Genomic DNA, 22,127 nt, shown 5'->3' on the forward strand with positions numbered 1-22,127 from the left:
TGTTTAGGAATGGAGCATTAAATAATGATAAAATGCTTAAAATAAATGCTGTCTTTTTGCCTTTGCAAAAGCCTAAAAAAAAATTTTGTTTTATTTAATTTGCAATATGCTCAAAATCATAAACAGGTTGTTCTGTGAATTTATATTGTTATCCAATACATCTCTTTTCAGGGACAATATGAAATACTCGAGTATCAATGAGTTGGGATTGTGGGGTAAAAGTTGGATGAAAATTGAAAAATGATAAGGCAGCCAATCCCCACATATAGAGAGTTCAGTTGGGAAAGCTTTGCATTGTAAATGCCGTTCCAGGATTTTGGCACAGTATGCCAAGAGGACATTCTTTGTTCCATTTTGCAGTGACCCTTGACATGAATAATGTGCATAATTCTAGAAGGAATAAGCAGCACAAATATAACATTTGTGCTCTTCATTGGAAGCAAGCATTACAAGAGATACTGCACACCTCCCAAAAACATGTCGAAGAGGATGTGGGCATTGTGCGAAGCTAACACTTGAAGAGAGAAAAAAGATAAACAAATTGTAAAATGTACTAAAGAGAGATAAAAGATGATCAAATTGTACAGTAGAGACATCTCCATACCATCTACTACTTTCTACAAGGTTTCAAGACAGTTAGCTACACCTACTACAATTCCCACTTCTGAGGTAGTGCAGTGGAACCACTAGTGAGAAACCACGGATGTGAGTTTAGCATCAACTTCAAAACCATTTCAAAATAGGTTCTACATGAAGCCTAAAAAGAGTTGAATAATACCATTGGAAAATTATTTTTTGTCAATGCTAGTCTCATTTCATCGTGCCTGATCTATTTGTTTTGGGAAGGCTTTCACCAAGGCAAGCAATGCAGATTCACAATCTCTGCCTCCTAGCAAAAAGAAATACAAAACTGCAGGGTTAGAAAGAAGTTATTTCAAGAACAATTCATTGATGGAGAAAATGAAGGCCATGTGGATGTCACATGCTTTTAGCATAATTATGGATGGGTGCATGGACACCATACATCATCCAATTATCAATGGGAGCTATGTGCAAGGAAGGCCCTTGGTTCCTGTAGCATAATTATGGATGCATGTACGGACACTATACATCATCCACTTATCAATGAGATACTTATGTCCAAGGAAGGCCCGTGGTTCCTCAGGGAGGTTGACTCTTTTGGAAAGCACGAGAATGTAAAGTTCTAGTTTCAAATTTTAAGAGATGCCTATTAGCAGGGTTCCTTCTAATGTAGTCTAGGAAGAGGCAAATGCAACAAGCGTGTGGAACGACAAGAATGTTAGTAAAGTTAGCAACAGGTACATCTACCAAACCCCATAATCTGTGCATGCAATATACTATTCAATGAAGGGCATTGTCAAAAATTAAAATTGTTCAGGTAAAACACACTGTGGCAAATGATTGTATGTTGCAAATTTTCATATGAAAACACTGCATGCCATTAACTTTCATGTGATTCATTTTTGACAAAGCAGTCCTAAATTCATTAGAGACCACATTTGTATCCTTTTTTATTGTAAAGGATGCTTGAGTTGCAAGAGCCCTTGCAGCTAATGGTTATAAAATAAAAAATGACTGTGTGTGCATGGATAGCATGCTTCACAAGATGAAGGCTGTCATTTGTTTGACACACACCCTATAGTTCCACCACGTGTAGGTTCAACCCATCATTCAAGGGAGGTGTAATGTCCCCTTTTCGAAATAGGATTTACACCAAAGAGCCAAGGAGCCCACTTACAACCTCCCTTGAATTCCACAAGATGGTATGTATTTTCTGGATGGAAGATGAGGCGGGATGGGAGAAGCAGATACAAAACACCAAGTGAAAGGGCTGTGGTAGACAACCCTCTTGGAATTTGTGTAGAAATAGCTTTAAACAAAACAAACATGTCTCTTCTTCCAAACTCTAATATGTCTGTAGAATGTTGTTGGCAATCAATAAATATAATGATACCTATCCCTAATTGTTAATGTGTTTGTGTGTGGATATTTGTATATGTGTGTGTGTGGATATTTGTATATATTAGTTTGTTTGCAGGATTCAAGTCTTGACATGCGTTATCACAAGGATATTTAATTGATAATGTAACCCTAACCCTAATTTATAATAAGTGTAATTTTTAGGGCAAATTAGGAAGAGCACATCACAGGGGGTGGGAGGAACTATACAGCCCTTGCCAAATGGTCACATATACTATCAATCCAAAATAGTACATGAAGATGCTCTAGTAGAATTGCTCCCATCGATTAGAAAGCTAAGGAAGACTTTATGGAAGCCCTCAAGAAAATGCATAGTGTAGATGAAGCTTTACCAATCAAGGCTAAGCAAAGAAAACTTAATAAATGTCTACAAGAATTCAATAAAGATTGACAAACACAATTTAGCACAAGACAAGCCATCTAGTTGTTGAGAATCAATTGGCCTCCAAAATTGTTTGGCACACTTAGCATTCATCTTCATTTGCATGTTTCTAGTGCATTTGTGTCTTAAAGATATCAATCCATACATAGCCTCATCCAATCCATACAAAACAAACAGACATCTAGGAAAGTCGAAAAGTGTGTTGTACTCAATGTCTTGCATTTCAATGATTGGAAGACACCTCAAAAAACATGAAGAGCCCAGCAACATAGCGTAATGTAGGGCCCAAGAAGCCAAGGCAGTTTAGTAAGGAAATACATATGTAACCAAGATTGGTTGGTATTATTAGGACGATTAGTACCATATAAATATAATGACAATAGTAGGGTAACTAATTAACCCCGTCTTTCACTTTCGCGCATTTCCCCATTTTTTACTTCGGAAATGGGGACCCCCCCTTTTTAATTGGACTCACAAAAGCTCGTTCCTCAGAATAGGGTATCTTCCAAGGTGCCTCAAGAAGCGTAACTTCTGTAGTTCAGGTGTAGGAGTCTGGTCAGTTAGCGTCATTCGAAATCCACCAGCCGAGAAGATCAAGTTCTGCACAAAGGCCAAAGGTGTGCACAAGCGCACATGCGCACCCTAACAAGGTGTGCCATGTACGCTACCTTGACTTATCTAGTTGTAAGTAACTTGGAAAAGTATCTCAGTTTGTAGCTATGGTGTGTGTTCTTAATTTGTTGAGGTATGCAGCATCAAAACATCCAAACAAAAGATATATATAACATAAATCAGAGATGAAGCAAAAGTATTGGAAACATTTTTTATCTATGTGAAACATCAGTTTCAAAAAGTGGTTAATGAAAGTCAAGTCGATAAGCCCAACTGTGATTGTATGGTGCGAATATGATAAGAGTCATGCATGATGTTTTCAAGATGGAACATTGGACATCGAAAATGCAACGATGGTAGACTCTCCACCAATGGCATCATATCTATGATAAGATTAAACTATGACTGTAAATATAAAGATGATGATGGAACCCGATAAAAGTTATGCAACGATAATTGAAATATTTAGTGATATGTTCGAAGGACAAAGTCTTACGGATATTACAGCAGATTCAAGACTCTTGTATTTGCAGTAAGGATACAAGACTTCCATGTGTTTTGTAGTGACAATGAAGGAATATGGTAACGATATCCTTGAATCCTCTTTGGAAGATCCGTCGAGTGTGTGCAAGATGGGAAGTTTGAATTATTGAAGAAATTCCATGCCGTCTGAGTCTTCAGAGCTTATGAACCTCAAAAACAAATAACACTGTGAACCACAACAAAGCATTGCTATCATCAGCATTTAGCAAGAATAAATAATCAATTTTCTATCTGTCAGTATGAGTTATACATATAAATCTCCTCAGTGAACACTAAGTATCAAACGATGGAATCAAGCAATGGATGGTTTTTGCCAAAGTCCTGTCACATCACCACTATGAAAGAAGACGGAATTGAAGTCGGTCATGATGTGATTAATCAAAACATTGTTCAAAGCATATGCCATTGACAAGTCACTGTTTGGAACAGCGATATATTGGTGACCTATTTTTGAAGACGTCAGACATCCATAGTTCAGAAACAATGAAATAGAATATGTCGGGAGAAGCTTGGTACAAGGACTCACATAGTCGGAAGATGGATATAATACAATACCCAGCTTAAAATAAAATTAAAAGATACATATGGAGATAAAGCAGCAGTTCAGAGTATAAACAAATTTATTTATTTTTACTACAGAGGTGTCCCCACGACCCAGCCCAGCGCCCAACTGGCCTTTACCTTGGGCTTACAAACTGCCAAGTTGGAGCCCAGAAGAGGCGAGCTGGGGCAAGACTAATCCTCTGTGGGTAGGGCCACAGGCTCATACTATGGTCCCACCGGTTAAACTGGAGAGAGTTTCCAACCCGGGACCCTGGGGGTAACCCACAGCCTCAAGCCTCTGCTCTCAACCAGATGAGCAAGCGCCTTTCAGCAAGCATATAAACAAATTGATGAAGCCTATTAAAAGATATACGGCAGACTGTTGACAGGAATCTGAACTGATAAAAGAGCAGAGACATATCTGTAAAAAGAAGTGCCATATCATATAAATATCCATGCCAAACTTGCCAAAACCATCTAATGCACAAAGCAGATTAGCAGACGAAGTTTGTAACCTGCAATGGTCTAGAGTATCAGGAGATTGGACCATGTCTACCATGGAAGGCAAAGCTCAAGAAACCGTCAGTAGTAATATACCTTTCTAGCATCACCAGATGACACCAGTCAGACTAACTATTAGAAGACAAGAAAGGAGTATAGAAGAACTATGATACCCTCAGTATATAATTGCAGAAAAATACAGATCACGTAAGAGAACAAAGACCGTCATCATTACCACGTAAATCCTAGAAGGATGAAAAGAGAGGAACGGTGAAGATATAATATACAACAGCATACAAATGTGTAATAAGTGTCAAATGTATTAGGATGAAAGGTGTTTCAGCGATAACGTTAGAAGGGGAATGATAAAACTCTAAAGACACGTCAATCTCAGAAATGAGTAAGATTAAGAAATGAAGACAGACATTTTGGTAATAATTCGACTTATGTTAGAAACAATAAATAATCATGTCATTAATAATTGGTTAATACAACCTAATGAAGAGATGTGAATTTCTTAAGAGTCATATCTTTTGACTTGAATAAAGAGATATAAATAAAATATGAGTGCAGCGGATAAAATGTGAGAAGGAAAAAGACAAGTAAATAAAGTATTGAAGAAGATAGGAAGTGGCGATAAAGAACATATATTCAGATTTGATAAATCTGATATATATATTAAGATGTGAGAAATGTGAGAAGTGGATAAGAAGAAGTCAGAGAGCCAAAGGCGAGCAGATTGTGAAGTCAGCAGTTTGGATAAATAGAAGTGTAGTGAAGAATATGTACGAGAAATAGCAGATTATAAAAGAAGTTCTACAATAAAAGTGTCCATCATCAATTGAATAAGCAATACAAACAGGTGGAGAAAATATTTTTGTGTGCAGTGGGTTGGTGCTCATGAACACAGTAGTGGGAGTTGGAGCTTCCTGTAGGTTGGAGCCTGCGAAGTGTAGGAGTTGGTGCTCATAAACATAGAGGTCGTAGCCTCTAGTAGGTTGGAGCTTACAAACCAATTTGTAAAAGAACAAGTTTATATAAAAGCATTTATTGTCGTGGTTTTCTCCTGTTGATTTCAGTATTTTAAAGTAGTTAATTAGATAAAAGTTTTAAATTGGCAAAAGTCATTAATATACTGATTCAACCCCCCCCCTCCTCTCAGTATAATCATGTGCTCTTCACAGACAACATGCTAGTCCCCGATGGCGACGGTCTAGCAGTTATCTTGGCCACCATGAAAGTCCATCAATCGAGCCAAGAAAACACCAAAGGGAGTAATGAAGGAAATGTTGATGCTTCTGTTTCCTGACTTCTGTGATCATTGCTCTGCAAGAATGACATGTGTCTCTCTCCTTCCTCCTCTCTTTCTGCTTCTCGACAAATGTAATTTTGTAATGGTTGAAAGTTAACGGACCTATATGTATCATTAAGAAATCTAATAGAAGGGATTGGCAATCCGCCTGTTGTTGAGACAATTGAGTGAGTCTCGAGGATTTTATCAGAATTTGTTGTTCATTAGTTTAGATATCATTTTGTTTCGCATGTGATAAATGGGGTGGCTAATTGAATTGAATGGTGATCAGATTTTGGGCAAAGTTGAAGCTTTCTTTAAATCTGAGAACTAATAAGTAATCTGAGTATTGCTGCGATTCAGTCATCTTTTCTATCATCTCCCTCTTGCATATTTAGGAATCAATCAATCATGTTATGTGAATCATATGTGTAGAAGCATAATAGTTGCATGTAAAAGTTACAAAGCAGAATTTAAAAATCTAACTCATTCAGCGTTGTGGGTGGGATATAATTCAGTTGAAGACCAATTTTATGCTCGAGCCTTTTATAGATAAGGAAGGTTTGGTCATTACCTCTTCTGCTCTCGGCTCAAGGTAACTCATTCAGCGTTGTGGGTGGGATATAATTCAGTTGAAGACCAATTTTATGCTCGAGCCTTTTATAGATAAGGAAGGTTTGATCATTACCTCTTCTGCTCTCGGCTCAAGAGCATACCTAGGCTAATTAGGAATTGAAACAAATTCATTGCAAACCATACACTATAAGGGAGTTGTACCTTACAATTCAGAGCAAAATTAGCAGTGGCGTAGCAGTGGCGTAGCCGAGGCTTTTCAACTATTGGAAGCATTTGTCTTCTATAATTTGGGCATTAGAGTGAAACATAAGGAAATATCTAAGGAAGACAATCTATTAACCAAAAATTGGACAAGTTTCGGATGCATGATTGCAGACCAACATCTACACCTATGGAGAAAGAACTCAAACTTTGAATTAAATCAGATTCATCAGCAGTGGATGAATCAACATTCAAGCAACTAGTGGGTAGCCTCATCTATCCTGCTGCCACTAGACCTGACGTCAGCTATGTTATAGGCTGCATTTCTCACTCCATGACAGCCCAAAAAGCTGCACATTGGGTTACAGCAAAGCGTGTGCTGAGATATGTCAAGGGCAATCCTGATTTGGCATTCTCTGCAACAGAAGCACAGATCCACAGCTCGTCAGCTTTGTAGACTTAGATTGGGTATGGTTTTAGTTTGGGCATTGGTGCAATCACACGGACCATCAAGAAGTAGCAGGTAGTAGCTCTCTCCTCTACAAAAGTTGAATATTGGAGTACTATTAAGGCAGCTTGTGAGGCAGTTTGGCTTCAACGGATGATTGCAGACATGCATATGCCTCAGGCAAGACCTACTCCCTTGTTCTGTGATTATCAAGAAGTTCTGAAGTTAGCTGAAAAATCCAATCTTCCAGGAGCAGACAAAGCATGTTGACCTTCATTGTCATTACATCCAAAGTAACGAGACTCGCCGCGAGTCAAGCGAGTCCCCCGAGTTGGCGAGTCAAACAAGGCTTGCCGAGTCAAAATGACCCGTGACTCGGGCTCATTGGGTCAGCGAGTGACTCGTCTGACTCGCGGGTCACGATTGTCGTGACCCAGCCGCCGCAGTCAAGTTTTGGCTAAGACTAAAAAATGGTTTTTTTTAAAATATTTTTAAGAGTGATGGATTTCATGGATTTGATATACATTTTGATGGATTTCATGGATTTTATATATCTATGTTCCTATTTCCTTCAGCTACTATTTAGTATTTAGCAATTTACCTCTGTACTTATGTAATCGATGTATGTTTAAGTATGTGATCAAATTACCTTCTATTTCATGATTTTATTGTGCCTTTAAGCTTTATTCAATAATGGGTGCATGGAATGTTCTTTAAATCCTAAAAAATCTCAAAATTTCAAGGGTTTTGTCAGTTTGCCAAGTCACCGGCGAGTCCAAGCTAGGTCACGAGTCGAGTTATTACATCCGCTAGCTTGTTGAAGATGGATATGTGATGTTGCAGTGTGTCCCAACAGAGGACCAGACTATAGATATATCCACTAAATCTCTTAGTTCGAAAAGCTTGTCCAATTCAGGGGGCAACTTGATGTAGTTAATAAAATGACCATTAAGGGAAGGTATTAGACTATTATTAGTATCCTACATTCTTGCTAATATAAGCTTGGTATTATGGAATCTTAGTAAATGGTCATTTAGGGTCAATTTTTAATTGTCTTAAATTGTTCTGTTTTTAGTTCTCGTCTTTATTTAGACCACTCTACTTTTTTGTGAACACTTTTTATAGCGTTTGTAAACTCTTTTTATTCTTTGTATTTGGTAAATATCATCATCTAGCTTTCAGTTCTTCATTTTAAACAAACCCATCTTTTGCACAGCTAGTAACCACAATGTTCCATGAGATGAAATCTCTTTGAAGCCTTTTGTCAAACAATTCATGTACCTTGTCTATGAATTGACATTTTCCATGCACATTAACCACACATTTGCATCTTTAATATCTAACAACTCTCTCTTCCATTACATTTTGATAGATGCCCATATGTTGTTAAAACCCCTGATTTTAGAAGACCATATGCTGTTCAAAACACCCAATCTGACATGAGTAGGGGGGATGTTAGTAAAGGTTGTGTAATTAAGCTATACAACTGCTAATTCCATTTGCCTGAAAGTTTCTACAGCCTTTACAAGCAACCCATTTTGCACAAATTCTGCTACCATTCTTATCAATGAGATGAATGCTCACAGTTACCAATGAATGAGCATAGTGGCAAAGGCTTGATTGTAGCAAATAATTGCATTGTCCATATCAAACCAAGAACAAAGATCCGAAATTGCATACATGTTGACTTGGACATTTGCAAATGAATCATTTGAAACTCCACCATCCTTTATGCTTTTGTGGTACTTGAATTATAACAAAAACATATTTAAAGGTTACCATGTTCCCATAACTGGAAGGAGGGCATGAAAAATGGCAAAAGTGGTTAATTTCAATTTTAGGAAACATTAATCTTCTTGTGTGTCAGCATAGAAAAAGTAGTTCATTTCAATTTTAGGGCATATTAATCTTCTTCCATGTCAGCAGTTCAAAGATATTTCAAAAACTATGGACACTTTGCGAGAATTTCAAAACCAAGGAAATCTTCCTATATAGTGTATGTTTAGAGTAGGTTTCATTCAAAACTTTCTAAAAGGCCCAATAAAAACTATGTTGAGAATTAGAATAGGTTTCAAAACCTCATGAAGCATCAACAAAGACTATTTTGGAAATTTGAGAGGTTTTGTAACTTGTAAAAAGCGCCCAAAAAGGTAATTTTGGCAATTGTAAGAGGCATTGAGACTACAGGAAAGTATCGAATGATCATTTGAAACACAAAAGCTTTGACCTCTTTATATTTTCAGCATTTAAAACTTCATGGACGTATAAACCAAATAGCTCATGTATTTTCACAATTTCAAGACCAAAATACCTCATATACTTTCATCATGCTCTCCAAGCATATTTGTGTGAACTTCAAATAAAAAATATCCAATAAACCATAAAATATGGTTTAAATGAGAATTAATTCCATATATTTTGATTGAAAGAATATTTTCGCTTGAAAGTTGGCCACATTGTGAACAATAACCCTATGATATTCCCTATAACTTGTTTTGCTCTAACCCTACTAACACTCTTTTTTAAATTGTTTGGTAATCTACTCAACAAAATATTGTTAATTTAATATCTTTCAAAGATACAATTATTTCATCCCAAGAACTTGCCACATCGTGTTTAACAAAGTCTAGGATATCCCTGCAAAAAGATTTTATTTTGCCTGTAATGGATTTTTCGATTTTACTGTTTTAGCAAATCCCAAGTCAAGATGTATAAATACTTCCAAAGTTTTAGCTTAAGAGATGGACAATTCCAATCAGAGCACATGAACTTAATTAAACAGAACATTTGTAACAAGCAACTATCACAACTTGGTGTGAAAAATATGTAACGCCAACATCTTACAGCTATTAATGCAAATTAGTGACTTCAATTTGGCAAGTGATTGGACACTTGATAATGATTATTGCATCTATTATTGAAATATTGTAGTGTTTCTTTAATGATAATCTTTTGTTTAGGTAGTTTCTATTTCAATTTTGTGGCTTCCATTTACGTTTGTTTCTTTTAGATATATCACAATGAAATTGCCTATATAATATAATCTTTACCTTCTTTATTTTATATAGAATTACCATCAAATGGTATCAAAGCAGATGGATGGCGTTTCATAAAGTTTGGCAATTTTTTAAATAAAAATTCAAGCCTACTCTCTGCGAATAATTTCTAAAATGAGGAAAATTGTTAGAACAATATTTTAAGGGTTACAGATAAAAAATTGTGGATATTTATTTGCTCACGATTTACCTGTCTGTCAGCATTATTTGTGTGCAGAGTGTTTACAGATGCAATCTAGGGTTTTGCTCCATGCGACCTTGTCTTCATATTTTTCAGGCTGCATATTCAATCTAGGGGCTGTTTTTTGAAGAAATTGTGTTATTTTTGCATCAGTTTTTGTTTGCAATTCCTGTGTGTTTTGTCTTTCTGGGACCACATGTTCCTATTTTAGCATCATTTTTTTCTGCATTTTCTACCATCTGAGAAGACATTCTGTTCAATTGTGACTAAGCATTTCTTTTCCCTACGCTTTCCAGGCACCCTTGGTTTTCTCCCCTACAATCTATTTCTATGGCTAGGGTTCTTGTACCTATGGGTTTTTCACGTTCTTCCAAAAAAAGTGATGTCTTTTTGGGGGTTGTATAAAAATTTCCATCTAGGGGTTTATAAATATTCTAGGGTTTTATTATTTCCATCTAGGGTTGTATAATTATTCTAGGGTTTTATAATTATTTTTCTAAAAAACTTATTTTCATTTTCTATGAATTTTGCTTGATAATCATGCTTTTTTTCTTTTTTGCCCAATTTTTTCATTCAAAAATCGTGTGATTTTTCTGCACAAGAGTGTTTTTTTCCACAAAATATCATGACTGATGTTTCAGTTTTTGGGTTTTATAATTTTTTCTTACTATGGATTTTGATCCAATTTTCTCAAAAATTGTGTCTACTTTTGATGAATCTTTCTCATCAAAAATCATGTCTAGCTTTTTCCAATTTCTCCTCAAAAATTGTTTCTAGGTTTTCTGATTTTTCCCAAAAAAAATCATAAGTGGTGTTGCTAGTCTTAGGGTCTTTTTTATTTTTTTCAAAAAGTATCATTGGAGGGATTTGTCATTTTTTTCTACGAAAATCATGGTTTCTCGCAATTTGTTTTGGGCAGTACCGTGGTAGTGTTCATTTGCAAAATTTCTTGGCAATTTTTTAAACATCATGACTATTTTCTAGAAGTATTCGAGCTTGGCAATATTCTCAAAATCATTTAAGAAGTTGTTCTCATTGTCTTTGACTACAAGGAGGTATAGTTTTGTTTCCCAACATAAGGTTAGAAGTATTTTAGTTAACAAGGTCATATCCAAAAGTTATGCAAAATCAAGGAGGGTCTCAGCAATAGGCTCATTTTGCAAAGCCTTATATGCATTAATGACTAGAGGAGGCCCATGGCTATACAGCCACGAAAATGCACTTCCTTTACATTGCTTTTTCTAACTTTTTAAAAAATTGACTAAGTCCTCTCCTTCGTATGCAAGTGCATTTTCGTGGCTGTATAGACGTTGCCCTAGAGGAGAGGCATCCTTCTATGTATTTGTGACCAAAAGACCTACAGAATGTCTTCTGTAGGGTTGTTAGAACAGTGACCGTTAAGGGAGAGTATTAAAATATTGTAATGTTTCTTTAATGATCATCTTAGTTTGTTTGGGTAGTTTCTATTTTCAACTTTTGTTTAGGTTTGTTTCTTTTAGAAACATTATATTGTAATCGCCTTTACAATGTAACCTTCATCTTCATTACTTTAAAATATAATTAGTCTTACATTTATGACTAAGGACAAGTAATTCAAATGAGTTATCACAATAGAGACCTTCACCTTCATTACTTTAAAATATAATTAGTCTTACATTTGTGACTAAGGACAAGTAACTCAAATGAGTTATCACAATAGAGGGTCTCAACACATGGAGACACTTGCCAATTGACATAAAAAAAAATTAAAATCTATGCAATCAGGTTCCTCTAAAAGGCCCTCATACTCGTTTAGGTACAATTAAAGCCCATATCCCAAGCTAGTTCTCCACTAAGTTCATCCAAAGCAACTCCTAACACACAGAGACACTTGCCAACTTTGACATTAAAAAAAAAAATTTAAAACTATGCTACCAGGTTCCTCTAAAAGGCCCCCATACTCTTTTAGGTACAATTAGGATCCATATCCCAAGCTAATTCTCCACTAAGTTCATCCAAAGTAACTCCCAACATACCCCAACTTCCTTGTGTATACTTTTGTGAAGGATCCACGAGGAACTTGGAGTGCCCAAGAGAGCCCTAGTGTGATGTCCCCTAAGTAATTTTCCCTAGAATCGCAATTGCACAAATTAAGATTAGTATTACATCTTACCAAGTAGATATTCCCATAGATGGAATCACCGAATACTCAGCAAGTTTTAAAAATTCGCCGATTTTTTCAACTTGGAGAGTTTTTCACCACTTAACTCACGAATTCAAAAACTCGGTTGCAACATGATTAATCGGCGAGTTTTTTTTAAAAACTCGCGGTTTGCCTGGCACGCGGCCTGTGACGGCTTCAAAGGGCAAAAACTCCTTTTTTTCTTATTGTTTGTTGCATTTGTGTGGGGAGAAGAAAGTTTGGAGGCATTCTTAGCTGATTGCAAGTGATTCAAGGCGGATTTGAGTGGATTTTAGAGGATTCTAACCGATTTTACAAGACAAATTTCTTTCCAAGTATCTTTATTTTATCATAGTTTGAAAACTTTTTTATAGTTTTAACAAATGTTCTATTGTTTTTGTTGTTGTTTGTAAATGATTTCAAATCATTTAACAGCATTTTAGCTCTATGTTTGAATCATTTGAAAGCCATTCAGCTCTATGTTTCAGCATTACCACTGCCACATATAGGAGGAGATACATCCTCTTCCAGGACGCTGAGCCAATCAGTAGGGATGTCGAGCAAGGAGGCACAACCACAGAGTTCAAAGTCACGCAGCTCACACCCTATCCCAGTGCAGGGCACTTCTTCGAGGACTAGGGTCACTAGACCCCCTTGCTTTCCTGCTAGTGCAGCTGGAAAGAGGAAGATGTGATTGTATTGATGTATTTAGACTTTTAGTATTTACTTCTAGTTTGATAGATTGAAACTATTTACTATTTTGCTTCCTGCCATTAGCATTCTGCATGAGAATGCAATTTTCTACGCACTATGCATTTATATATATCTAAACTCTGCTTGTTTCTTTTGTATTCTCCTTAATTAACTTATTAGATGCATCTTCTCATTAAAGTTTGCAAAATAAATGTATTTTTAATTAAATTCCAACGGTTTTTTTAGGTTCCCAACTTTTCTCGAGTTTTTTTTAAATCGCCAAGTTTTTCCAAATTAAACTTTTGGGGGGCTTGGCGAGTTTTTGCCTTTGGCGAGTTTTCCAACTATGGATATTCCTTTAAATATTGTGATCCTAGATTTCAAACCTACTATCATAATATAAACAAAATATGTCCATAAACTATCAATAAAATAATGTAAACATATTAAAGATTGAGTGGACGTATATCAAAGCCCTCATCTTGCTTGCTTAGTGGTTTGCTTGTACTTGCTTTCCCTATCAATGTCTCATCCTCTTACACAACATGCCACCTTGTGGAATTTACGTTGACGAAGTTTCTCGATCCTAAGTAATTGCCCTTTTTATGCATCTTTACATGATTCAAGTGCTCCCTTGGCCTCCTTACATGATGCAAGTGCCTTGTTGGCCTCCTTACATATCCCTTTTAACCTCCTCTTATACCTCAATCCCTACCTATAATGTAGGTACACTCTGATACCACTTGATGAAGGTACACTCTGATACCACTAACGAAGGGCCACACCACCCTTACCAACTCACAACCAAGAATGCAACAATATGAAGACAATTTTATTATACTTGAAAATCCAATAGTAATTACAATAACATTTTTCCAAGATCTCTCAAGATCCAATCCAAACCCAAGCTAGTCCAGATCCACACTCTGGTAGAAACCTCTGAGATCTCAACTTATGCTCGCAAGCCACCAAGCAACCTCCTTGTTTCTAAACCGCAGTCACTAGCTCTTCTCACAAACCTAATCCAAGATCCAAGCGTAAACTGCCTCACATTCGACACTCTGTCTACACACTCACAAGTCCACCACAATCCTGCTGTAAACTGCCTCACATTCGGCGCTCTGTTCACAGACTCAGGAAAACTCACTCTTCACTTCCTCTTTCTCTTTCACACCTTGAAGCCTTCACCTTCCAGCTTTCACACATTGAAGCTTTCCTTCCAAAGCTTCTACTTCCCGAGCTTCTCCTTCTCGAGCTTCCACTTCTCAAGCTTCTACTTCTCAAGCTTCTCCTTGAGCTTCTACTCCTCAAGCTTGATTAGAAATGCTCATATGCCTTGCTTAAATAGGCACTTACCACCCAATACATGACTTATCCACAACCTTCTAGAATTCCTCCACAACCTTCTACAACTTCCATAACCTTCTACAATATCCACAACTTTCTACAATATTCATAACTTGCTAGAATTCTACCCACAAACCTCGATAAATGGAATGACAACCATTTATTTTATTTTTTTATTTTTTTTCTATTATGCCACCTATGCACCTTGAAAATAGAAATCCTCTTTTTCTTTCTTTTCTCCTTTTTCCCCTTTTTTATTTTTTTATTATTTCTCCTCTAATTTTCGTCAGTTTCTCTCTCCTCCACAATTTTTTTTTTTTTTTTTTCCCAATAATTTTCCCATGCAAGATGCTCCTGCATCAACCTACGAGGTGAGTTATAGGCAGATGAGAATTCTCATATTCTATTATAAATATTCATCTTAAAATTCTCTATTATTCATAAACACATATGTATATGTATATATCTATCACGATTACTTGTAAATAGGAAGGATGTTGAAATGGCAGATTTGATATGATCTCAGTCTTCAAAGGAATTCTTTTGTATAGGTGTTGAACAATCTTGTGAGTCACTTTAGTCCCTGAGCACTTGGCTGACTCACTTATGTATCTCCTGATGATGGTGATTGCAAATAGAATGATCAGCTGAGTATGTTAAATTGCTTGATTAATATAATCTTCTAAAAGTATTTAGTTCCCTCACTAATATCTGATGCCTGATGCAATGTACTATTGTATGTATATGGTTGTTGGAAGCTCCTCCATCCATTACAAACGTTTTGCATTTATATCTGATTATTCCTTAAGGAGTGGCATCAACCTAATTGACATGTTTCATCCTAATTGTCACTTAATTATCTATCCCTTTCTTCTTGAACCGCACCCCTTATAAACAACTTAATTATTATTTGTTTCGTTCCCACTAGTCAACATCACTGTTTACTATGGCCTTGAACGCATCTTGATTGCTTTTCTTTTTGTCGTTCATTGTTGTTATATCCTACACCCATGGAAAACCCTTTCCTCAATGTTCGGTATGACACCTAGGCAAACTGGGCTAATCCCAACTAAACCTAGAGGAACCCAAAGGCTGCCCAAAAGAAGTTATTTTTTATAAACATTTTTATAAGAAAAAAGTGTTTGCATATATAATTCTCCTTTAAGTCTTAGTTACCCGAGTATGTCCTTTTGCCTAGAGAACCCTGCCTAGGTTCAAACCAGTTCGAAATACTAGTTCAGTTCGGGCAAAATTTGGCCAAGGTTGCAATTCTCTAGGGGTGGTTCGAACCTTGATTCTAGAAAATCAAACCCAAGCAAATTTCATTGCCCATATCAAATTTTAGGTAAACCCCAAGCGAATTTGCGGCGTTGGACAGCTTTATGTTATTTTTAATAAAAAAATTGATAATGTTTTGGGTTCCACAGCCCTAAAAAGTGAATGTAAATAATGTAAATAGGTTGTTTTCGCTTCTAACATCAAAAAGAGTGGAGAACTTGGTGTTTGTGCATTATAACTTGCGTCTCCTTTCGCACAAGACTAAAGAATACAAAGAAGGGGAGACAACGAGGTGGGACGTAGATGCACAGTTGGCAGACTTAGATGCCTCTGCTTCTCGGCTTACAATTGAAGACTTTGAAGATTTTGATGCCCATACTATTATTGTTGGTGCTGATCCCATTGGCCTTAGCTCTATTGCTAAGTCAACTAAGGTGGAAGGACTACAACAAGAAGAAGAAGATGAATATTAAAATTTTATACATTATGATTAGTGGAAACTTGAACTTGAAACAATGATACTTGAACTTGTCGTTATGATTCATGGATCATGATTTACTTTTAATGTTTTGAATCTTTGATGTTGAACTTGAAAATTTTAAATTGAAATATATGATGGTATGATCTTGATTCATGATGCTATGATTACAACTCACATGTTTAAAGTTTATGCCTATGGTGTTTTTGTTGTTTAAATGATTAAGTAAGATTAAATCATATGATTTTATGATACTCATAGCTATATATATATATATATATATATATATATATATATATATATATATATATATGAAGCCTAGAAGCGTAGAGTATCATAAAATCATATGATTATATATATATAAAATAATTTTTACATGTTTTTGTATGAACAAACCCAAACGAAGCCAAAACCCTTTCCAAAATTTTGCCGTACCGGCAAACCGGTTCTTCAAACCCATATTTTGAATCGAACTCAAACCGGTAACTAAGCTTTAAGTTATAAAATTGTGAAAATGGCATGTGTCATGATTGTTTTGTGTGGTTTCCAAGACTTTAATTTGAATTCAATGGTAGGGGCTCAACCCCTCGGCCCCACCCTGTACTGCATTCCCTCTCAACCTCCTTGAGGATATTGCCCTTCAACGTCCTTGGGGTCCTAGACCTCCTCTAGTTATTAGGATCTATTGTCCTGTAAACTTAGTGTAGCAAATTGAATACCTCTACAAGTTAACACTCGCTTTGGACCCACTTCGGTGGTTATGCTCAATTCCTATCTATTGGGCTCAATTTCTGGAACGTTTTTGGAAGCTCAATGCAATACCCTACTCAATGAACTTTTTCTAGCCTAGAATGTTTGGACTGGACCACTTAGCACCCCTATCCAAGCATTTTGGCCCAAAAATTGAAATTACAACAGTCAGCTTTGCAAGCAGCCAAAAAGTGCTCTGCGATATCGGCCTTCCTCAAAAATATGTAAGCCGCATATAAATACAACTCTCTAATGGAAAATTTTGTTGTTGTGCCAAAAAATTGACCTATTAGCACTCAACACAAATGCCAAAGACAAATTGGGTCCATGGCAGGCAATTAGTCCATGTCTCGAATCCAAAGGGAGACGTTGCTGATTAGTCCAACAATTAGCTGACTACCTAGGGATCTCCTGATGATGGTGTTTGCAGATAAAGTGATCTGCTGAGCATGTTCAATTGCTTGATTAATATAATCTCTTGAATGTATTGGTGATAAGCAATGGTATCCAAAGATTGTTTAGAGCTTCTGATCTCTTGCATATAGGATAGTTAAGGTAATAAAGGTTGGAGATTAAAATTCAAAGTTTTCTGAATCAGAAGTTTACTGCATCGCTGCTATGCTTTTTACTATTTAAGTTTACTTTTAATTTTGAGAAATAAATTGTGACATGGCAAGAAGAGGGAACTGGTGTAGAAGAGAGAGAGACGGTTCATCATCATGTTGCTATAAACTTGTTACATTCCTCTTAAACTTCTTACCATACATTGCTAAAATAGAAAGTGCGGAGAGCTAAAACTACACAGGAGAGTGCAACAATGGCTCCAAAACAATGTGTCTACATGTATCAATCAAAATATAAAACGCAACTGAACCTATTCAAAGGGGAACATTATCTACATCTGAATTCAAAAAGCTGATCACAAAACAAGAGGAGGAAACCCTGAACAAATAAGTATCATAATATGAACAAAACCATGAAAGACAAATCAATCCTGCAAAACAAGAACCAGTACATATATTGTTTCATAGATTTATGAAAGAGCTATGAATTTCAGCAAATAATAGCACTTAAAAGTGCATAACTCTAAAAAGAATTAATCATTAAAGATAAAGTGCATTAAAAATATAGCAAAATAACAAACCTTTTTTCGCTCTGCAAGGCGTTTCTCCCTTTTTTTCTTTTCTTGTTCCTTCTCCGCTACCTTACGCCTCTGTTTTTTCCTCTTGTGAAACCCAGTAACAAACTCCCTAAGATAATGAATAAGATTAAAATTCCACATAAGTAAATAGTATCAGTTGAACAATTAAAAACAAAAAGTTAAACCATGCAACAAATACCATACCAAGCTTCAGCTGTTCTTAATGCATTCTACATTTAAAATAGAAATTTTGCAAAGATTAACTTCTTCCATCCAATCAGATGACAAAAGATGTACTTAGACGACACAAATGTATTCAGAGAAAATATACCCGTGATGCATAATTGTGTTTTAGATTAACTTAATAGATAACTTTTTATCATATGTTCTATGACTGTATAGATTTCATGTCAATAATACTTCTTGTTTGCACATCTGTACTAGTTGCAGACAGATAAGCATTTAATACATACAATTTTTAGTGAACATAAATCAGAAATAAGACTTCATTTTCCTGTTTTTGGACCATTAAGATCATGTGCCAAGTAATCTGATCCAAAAGGAAATATGCTCATTGCTAGCTATGATACAGAAATTGGACTTTTAAATGCCTTTTAATCCTGCAACCTATTTTCTTAAGTTTGCATAGCTTCAGATTGGTCTGAAGATGGCCTAGCTAGTTTATAGTTGGAAGATATTAATATATTTTATAATTTCATTCTTAGCTACAATGAATTTAAGTTCATGAACCTTTATTTCATGCCTCTGCAAGTCTTGTCATGTCCATGTCATCAAGTTTTCCTAGACTTCGACTCCTTCAACATTTAATGTTTCTCATGTAGCTTCCTCACCCAAAGAAAACGCTTATCTGAACCAGCTTCCTCCCTTCAAATACTCTGAACATGCCTTGCCAACTCCTTAAGAGCTCCTTAATCAATGTGTCAGAGAGACATTTAATGTCGGTACATTTGGGTCACTTGGATCTACACTCTACATTCTCTCATTCCCAGATTAGATTTTTATGCTGGGTACTTCCCAAAGATCGTAAATGGAGTCATTGTTTAGTCAAAAGAAAGAAAACTCAGCCAAGCTTGCATTGAATCACAATTTAAAAACAGACACATATGACTTGTGTGAGACTTGTGCACCAAGTCCAGCAAAAAAGTACTCATCAAACCGAAATTTAGTTTCTTACAGAAGGTGGTGAGATTCAGACAAAATCACACAATTCCTATGCCTGAACTTGCCAACATGGAAAAAATAAACCCTAGATATTAAATTATGAATTCTTTCCATTTTTTCCACTCATCTTCCACAGGTGCAAATGAAACTATAAGGACTGATTAGAAAGCTTATTAAGGTCAAAATGGAAAACTGAATCAAGTTTGGAGTGCATTTAGATATTATTCCTTTTTTCGTATTTTTCCTCTTTTTGTTCAAGTTTCAACAGTCAAATATTGAAAGCCATGAAAACTTTAATCATTTTAACATTTTCCCTACAATTTTTTTCCACAATTTTACTATCAAGGTTTAAAACCCAACTGGTTTTTTCTGTTTTTTCTGCATACAAAACCAGCAATAGCAAGTTCAATGAAAGGCAACAGCAGGAAAGGCATTGCATGAAAGCATGGCATGGTGGGTGAGACCAAGGGCACAATGACCTGCAATTTTTGCAGCTTTACCATGAGAAGAAGAAATAAAAGCTAAAATTCCTCCTCGCTCAACTTTCTATACATGACGTGAAGGTTTGTCCTCAAATGCCTGAAGAAGTAGAGAAATGGATGCCATACTACTTTTGATATGAAGGCCAAGGGAAGCAACGGCAGCACATGTGAGTTCCAACTACAAATCATTTATACATCCTTTTAATGAACCATGTATTCAACTTTGGCATTCCTCCAGTGATGAGAGTTCTAGTTGTCTTTCAATCTTTGACAAATTTCTTTGCTGCTCATTGCAAGCCTGGAATGTAATTTTGGAGCAGATTGTCACTCAATTCCCAAAGAATAAATTATAAATATGCAATTAGTCTTTATAATACCAAGAAGCAAATATTTTCATACCAATGATATCTCTTTCTGATTCGGATATTGTCATATTGGTAATCAACAAAGTAAGTCTACCAAACATGCAGCTTAGCATAAACTATTTGAGACTGTGGCCATTGACTCTTGTTGATCATACTTTTTCACTCAAGCTGTAAGTTTTAAGCCTCAGTGGGTGACTTACAATCTCTTCCTATTACGTTAAAAACCTAAAACAATGGCTGAATGGGGACTCATGAGAAAACTGGCGAAGGCATCATTGGGTTGTGCACAGACTAATGGATGTTGTTCTCATTCCACAGGACCATTGCAACAACTCTCCACTCTCATTTTAAAGGGAAAACGTCAGAATTCAAATCTTTAGTTGTAGACTGGACTAAAAGGAACATCGAGGTACAAATTTTGAGTTTTTTCCATCATGAGATATATGGGGATTCGCATTATCTTGAGTATTTGAAATTGCAACAAATTGCCACATAACACCGCAGCATCTCAACAACTAAATTTTAGCTTAGTGCTTGAACACTTGAAATTGCAATCTTCATTTCAGTTTTGATGACCATGCATGGAGCGAGATCATCATATACCTTTCGTTTTTTACACATTTTTTTTTGGCACAGACCTGCTTTTTAATGTATTGACATTATTGCGGATGGCAAGTGGTTCACATTTTCAACTTGACAAAAAGTTAGATCATTCCGTGAATACTCTAGCACACTTTCGGGTTACTCATTGGCACAACCAAATAAGATTATCTAGTTTTCAGGTCAAACAAAGAAGTTGGCACACTCTTGGACTAATCATGGCTGCAATCAGCCTGATTCTCCAGTTTTCACGAACAAGAGACAAAGACAGATGTTGAACAACCTTCTGCAAAATTCATCGCTAGGAATATAATGGCAGTAAATATTTTTACAGCAAAAGGGTGTGCACTTTCAAAATGGAATAAAGCAGCATAGAAAGCTGATTATTCTTGAGAAAACAAGCCAAGGCCATTACCAATTGCAATAAATAAAAAGAAATGGATTGTAAAACTTAATCGACGGGTAAAAACAAACCCTACTAGGGTTTATTAGCCAACGAAATAAACCCTACCTGAATGCAATTGCTGTAGTAGTTAAGCTTTCTCGTGTGTGAGTTATGTTTCTGTTAAGATTTTAAAAATTGCAGGTAGATAACCGCAAGTGCTTGAAAAATACAAGAAAGAAAAGCGTTACGAAAATTGTTCGAGTCTTGGAGATTTGTATAAGAGCAAAATATCAAGATAGGTAAGAGATTAACCTACGATCATTTTCATCAAAAGAGATGATGAGAGATTTATTTCGCAAAGCCCTTTTGGAGATGTGTCTTCCCAGCTGCTTCTGATGCTCCCGGCCTTCCATATCCAAGTTATCGATTAACTGACCTTTTTCAGGCTATCCAGAGCAGGCTCCGTATTACCAACGGTCTTCAAACCAGCACTCTAGTTCGTATTGCCGATGTTTAAAGACTCGTACACAAAAATTGAGCGAACGTTTAATCTATTTTTATTTTTCAATAAAACGCTTTTATAGACTTTTATTGATACTTTGACCCAGCGTTGACCCTATAAATAACTGCATTAAACATAACAATGAACTAATGCTATATTCATAATTAAAAAATAATCTTTGTTTTTTATACATTTATTCAATTTACAAAACAGAATATTTCATACAAACAAAATCAAAAACTATAAAGTTATATGAAATGATATCAAACTATTATACCAAAATAATGCCTACCATTTCTTTATAGAAACCTTCAATTAAATCCCAAAAATTTAGATGGTTTCAAACCCAACAAAAAGATTTCCTATAACAATGTCCATATCAAAAACTTAAAATATTATTTTAAAAATATATTAAAAGTCAAAATTCG

The 22,127-nt window shown here is 35.8% G+C and overlaps 1 protein-coding gene across 1 annotated transcript in view; it reads right to left on the bottom strand.

Moving 5' to 3' along the window:
- Positions 1-21,749, bottom strand: part of LOC149557673 (ribosomal RNA-processing protein) — a 37,095-nt gene extending 15,346 nt beyond the window's left edge. Inside the window, exons 1-2 of the mRNA XM_089832260.1 lie at positions 21,510-21,749; positions 18,187-18,292 (exon numbers count right to left, since the gene is read on the bottom strand). Coding sequence (XP_089688386.1) covers positions 18,187-18,292; positions 21,510-21,610 — 207 coding nt within the window. The 5' untranslated portion in view covers positions 21,611-21,749. The remainder of the gene's footprint in view (positions 1-18,186; positions 18,293-21,509) is intronic.
- Between the last annotated feature and the right edge of the window lie 378 nt (positions 21,750-22,127).

This window comes from Cupressus sempervirens, chromosome 5, assembly GCF_028749045.1.
Source record: "Cupressus sempervirens isolate cs-2001-9-10 chromosome 5, ASM2874904v1, whole genome shotgun sequence".
Taxonomy (NCBI): domain Eukaryota; kingdom Viridiplantae; phylum Streptophyta; class Pinopsida; order Cupressales; family Cupressaceae; genus Cupressus; species Cupressus sempervirens.